The sequence below is a fragment of the Gobio gobio genome (genome assembly GCF_949357685.1).
Source record: "Gobio gobio genome assembly, chromosome: 9".
NCBI classification, from domain to species: Eukaryota; Metazoa; Chordata; class Actinopteri; order Cypriniformes; family Gobionidae; genus Gobio; species Gobio gobio.
In genome coordinates, this window is record NC_137115.1 from 674510 (window position 1) to 679509 (window position 5000).

The 5000-nt window shown below is 45.6% G+C and overlaps 1 protein-coding gene across 7 annotated transcripts in view; it reads left to right on the top strand.

Annotated features, from left to right (window-relative positions):
• ppfia1 (PTPRF interacting protein alpha 1) overlaps positions 1-5000 on the top strand; it is a 95063-nt gene that overhangs the window by 48764 nt on the left and 41299 nt on the right. For 5 of the 7 annotated variants that reach the window (XM_079824665.1, XM_079824669.1, XM_079824670.1 and 2 more), the window contains exon 16: positions 1620-1649. The exons of the other annotated variants lie outside the window; for them this stretch is intronic. In XM_079824665.1, coding sequence (XP_079680791.1) covers positions 1620-1649 — 30 coding nt within the window. The remainder of the gene's footprint in view (positions 1-1619; positions 1650-5000) is intronic. 7 annotated transcript variants of the gene reach the window in all.

The window sequence follows — 5000 nt, forward strand, 5'->3', positions numbered from 1 at the left end:
GTCATTTTTGAGCGAGATGCTAACGGTCTAACCCAGGGGTGACCAAAGTCCGGCTCGCGGATGAGTTTCAAACGGCCGCAGAGTGTGTATTAACATACATTATATGTGGCCCGCCAGACATCATTTACAACTCGTGCAGTTTCTGATGTCAACACAAGGTGGCAGTGCTAGACTTCAGCCCAGGGAAACATTAACACACCCAAAGCAGAACAAAACAGAGCCACAACTCATGAGCTCTGACTCTGAACATGTGTCGCAGTCACATTTCTATTTGTGTGTTTATAGACTAAATACCTTAAAGCCGTTCTAGATATAGTGTTTTTTTACTGTTTGCCACGTGTGCACTGCAAAACATGCTGTCATTTAGAATATTTGTCTTGTTTCTAGTATAAATATTTCTAAAAATTCTTAAATCAAGATGCATTTACTAGATGAGTTAAATGACATTAGATATTTTTTCTTATTTTCTGGAAAATAAAATGAAATTGAAGTGAGTTTTTGGTTAAAACAAGCAAATGTATCTGCCAATGGGGTGAGAATAAAAGAATGTGTCTGTTTGGAATCTGGTTTATTGTGTCCCGAACAGAAACAAGATTTCTGATCCATTGGCAGATCATTTAGTTTCTTTCAAGCAAAAGCTCAATTCATTTAGATTTTTTCCCCAGGAATCAAGAAAAAAGATGTAATTTTCCTTAGTAAAAGAATCTTGATTTAAGACATTTTAGATACTTGGACTGGAAAAAAGACTAAATAAAAAGTATTTTTTCTAAATAGAGCACTTACTAAATTGAAATAAGAATAGAGTTCTAACTCAATAATAATAATATTTAAATTTCACCCATTAAAACTTCTTGGTTAATGAAGGTTTTACAGATATTATAAATGTATTTATCTCAGCTACTGTCAGCTCAAGCTTTTGTCAAATCTGCCATGTTTCTGTCTCCAGAAGAGTTGAGCTCCAGCTGTGTGTTCCTCTAGTGTTTGTGCCTCATGAGTCAGTGAGAGCGCCTCTGCCGCCATCTACTGGCTATAGTGGACACTTCATGTGCTCTTTCATTAAACTGATCATTTCTCTACAGCTTCACACGTTTAGTTTGACCAATCAAGCCCTGATTAGCTCCACCAGTTTAACCCCTCAGGATCACCGTCTGCCCTCCAGTGTGTGTGTGTGTGTGTGTGTGTGTGTGTGTGTGTGTGTGTGTGTGTCTCCTCAGCTCTGACGTTGATTCCTCTCCTGCTTTTCTCAGTGTGTGTGTGTGTGTGTGTGTGTGTGTGTGTGTGTGTGTGTGTGTGTGTGTGTGTGTGTGTGTGTGTGTGTGTAGGTGTGTGTGTGTGTGTGTGTGTGTGTCTCCTCAGCTCTGACGTTGATTCCTCTCCTGCTTTTCTCAGTGTGTGTGTGTGTGTGTGTGTGTGTGTGTGTAGGTGTGTGTGTGTGTGTGTGTGTGTGTGTGTGTCTCCTCAGCTCTGACGTTGATTCCTCTCCTGCTTTTCTCAGTGTGTGTGTGTGTGTGTGTGTGTGTGTGTGTGTGTGGATCTTTCCTCACCAGCTTCTGTGCTTTATCTGAACTGCTGCTAACTGCCTGTTTCTTCTCTTCCTCCATCTGCTTGCGCTTCAACAGCCTAGTGATTTGCGGAAGCACCGCAGGAAGGTAATTTAGAGAAACTGCGCTGCCGCGTGTAACCCTCCTGTAGCCTCTGCATCTCCACACGGAACTGAGCGGTTCCAGACATGTTAACATGCATGACGACACGCGTGTAGAGCTCCACACACACACACACACACACACACACACACACACACACACACACACACACACACACACACACACACGTGCTGATAGACGCTCTGACAGAAGCTCAGTGTTAGCAGGCTAAGCAGATGAGCAGGACAGACACTGATGTCCACATGACACACACATGATGAGCAGGACAGACACTGATGTCCACATGACACACACATGATGAGCAGGACAGACACTGATGTCCACATGACACACACATGATGAGCAGGACAGACACTGATGTCCACATGACACACACATGATGAGCAGAACAGACACTGATGTCCACATGACACACACATGATGAGCAAGACAGACACTGATGTCCACATGACACACACATGATGAGCAGGACAGATACTGATGTCCACATGACACACACATGATGAGCAGGACAGACACTGATGTCCACATGACACACACATGATGAGCAGGACAGACACTGATGTCCACATGACACACACATGACACACACATGATGAGCAGGACAGACACTGATGTCCACATGACACACACATGATGAGTAGGACAGACACTGATGTCCACATGACACACACATGATGAGCAGGACAGACACTGATGTCCACATGACACACACATGATGAGCAGGACAGATACTGATGTCCACATGACACACACATGATGAGCAGGACAGACACTGATGTCCACATGACACACACATGATGAGCAGGACAGACACTGATGTCCACATGACACACACATGACACACACATGATGAGCAGGACAGACACTGATGTCCACATGACACACACATGATGAGCAGGACAGACACTGATGTCCACATGACACACACATGATGAGTAGGACAGACACTGATGTCCACATGACACACACATGATGAGCAGGACAGACACTGATGTCCACATGACACACACATGATGAGCAAGACAGACACTGATGTCCACATGACACACACATGATGAGCAAGACAGACACTGATGTCCACATGACACACACATGATGAGCAAGACAGACACTGATGTCCACATGACACACACATGATGAGCAAGACAGACACTGATGTCCACATGACACACACATGATGAGCAGGACAGACACTGATGTCCACATGACACACACATGATGAGCAGGACAGATACTGATGTCCACATGACACACACATGATGAGCAGGACAGATACTGATGTCCACATGACACACACATGATGAGCAAGACAGACACTGATGTCCACATGACACACACATGATGAGCAAGACAGACACTGATGTCCACATGACACACACATGATGAGCAGGACAGACACTGATGTCCACATGACACACACATGATGAGCAAGACAGACACTGATGTCCACATGACACACACATGATGAGCAAGACAGACACTGATGTCCACATGACACACACATGATGAGCAGGACAGATACTGATGTCCACATGACACACACATGATGAGCAAGACAGATACTGATGTCCACATGACACACACATGATGAGCAGGACAGACACTGATGTCCACATGACACACACATGATGAGCAGGACAGATACTGATGTCCACATGACACACACATGATGAGCAGGACAGACACTGATGTCCACATGACACACACATGATGAGCAGGACAGATACTGATGTCCACATGACACACACATGATGAGCAGGACAGATACTGATGTCCACATGACACACACATGATGAGCAAGACAGACACTGATGTCCACATGACACACACATGATGAGCAGGACAGATACTGATGTCCACATGACACACACATGATGAGCAGGACAGACACTGATGTCCACATGACACACACATGATGAGCAGGACAGATACTGATGTCCACATGACACACACATGATGAGCAGGACAGACACTGATGTCCACATGACACACACATGATGAGCAGGACAGACACTGATGTCCACATGACACACACATGATGAGCAGGACAGACACTGATGTCCACATGACACACACATGATGAGCAGGACAGACACTGATGTCCACATGACACACACATGATGAGCAGGACAGACACTGATGTCCACATGACACACACATGATGAGCAGGACAGACACTGATGTCCACATGACACACACATGATGAGCAGAACAGACACTGATGTCCACATGACACACACATGATGAGCAGGACAGACACTGATGTCCACATGACACACACATGATGAGCAGGACAGACACTGATGTCCACATGACACACACATGATGAGCAAGACAGACACTGATGTCCACATGACACACACATGATGAGCAGGACAGATACTGATGTCCACATGACACACACATGATGAGCAGGACAGACACTGATGTCCACATGACACACACATGATGAGCAGGACAGACACTGATGTCCACATGACACACACATGATGAGCAGAACAGACACTGATGTCCACATGACACACACATGATGAGCAGGACAGACACTGATGTCCACATGACACACACATGATGAGCAGGACAGACACTGATGTCCACATGACACACACATGATGAGTAGGACAGACACTGATGTCCACATGACACACACATGATGAGCAGGACAGACACTGATGTCCACATGACACACACATGATGAGCAGAACAGACACTGATGTCCACATGACACACACATGATGAGCAGGACAGACACTGATGTCCACATGACACACACATGATGAGCAGGACAGACACTGATGTCCACATGACACACACATGATGAGCAGGACAGACACTGATGTCCACATGACACACACATGATGAGCAGAACAGACACTGATGTCCACATGACACACACATGATGAGCAGGACAGACACTGATGTCCACATGACACACACATGATGAGTAGGACAGACACTGATGTCCACATGACACACACATGATGAGAAGGACAGACACTGATGTCCACATGACACACACATGACACACACATGATGAGCAGGACAGACACTGATGTCCACATGACACACACATGATGAGCAGGACAGACACTGATGTCCACATGACACACACATGATGAGCAGGACAGACACTGATGTCCACATGACACACACATGATGAGCAGGACAGACACTGATGTCCACATGACACACACATGATGAGCAGGACAGACACTGATGTCCACATGACACACACATGATGAGCAAGACAGACACTGATGTCCACATGACACACACATGATGAGCAGGACAGACACTGATGTCCACATGACACACACATGACACACACATGAT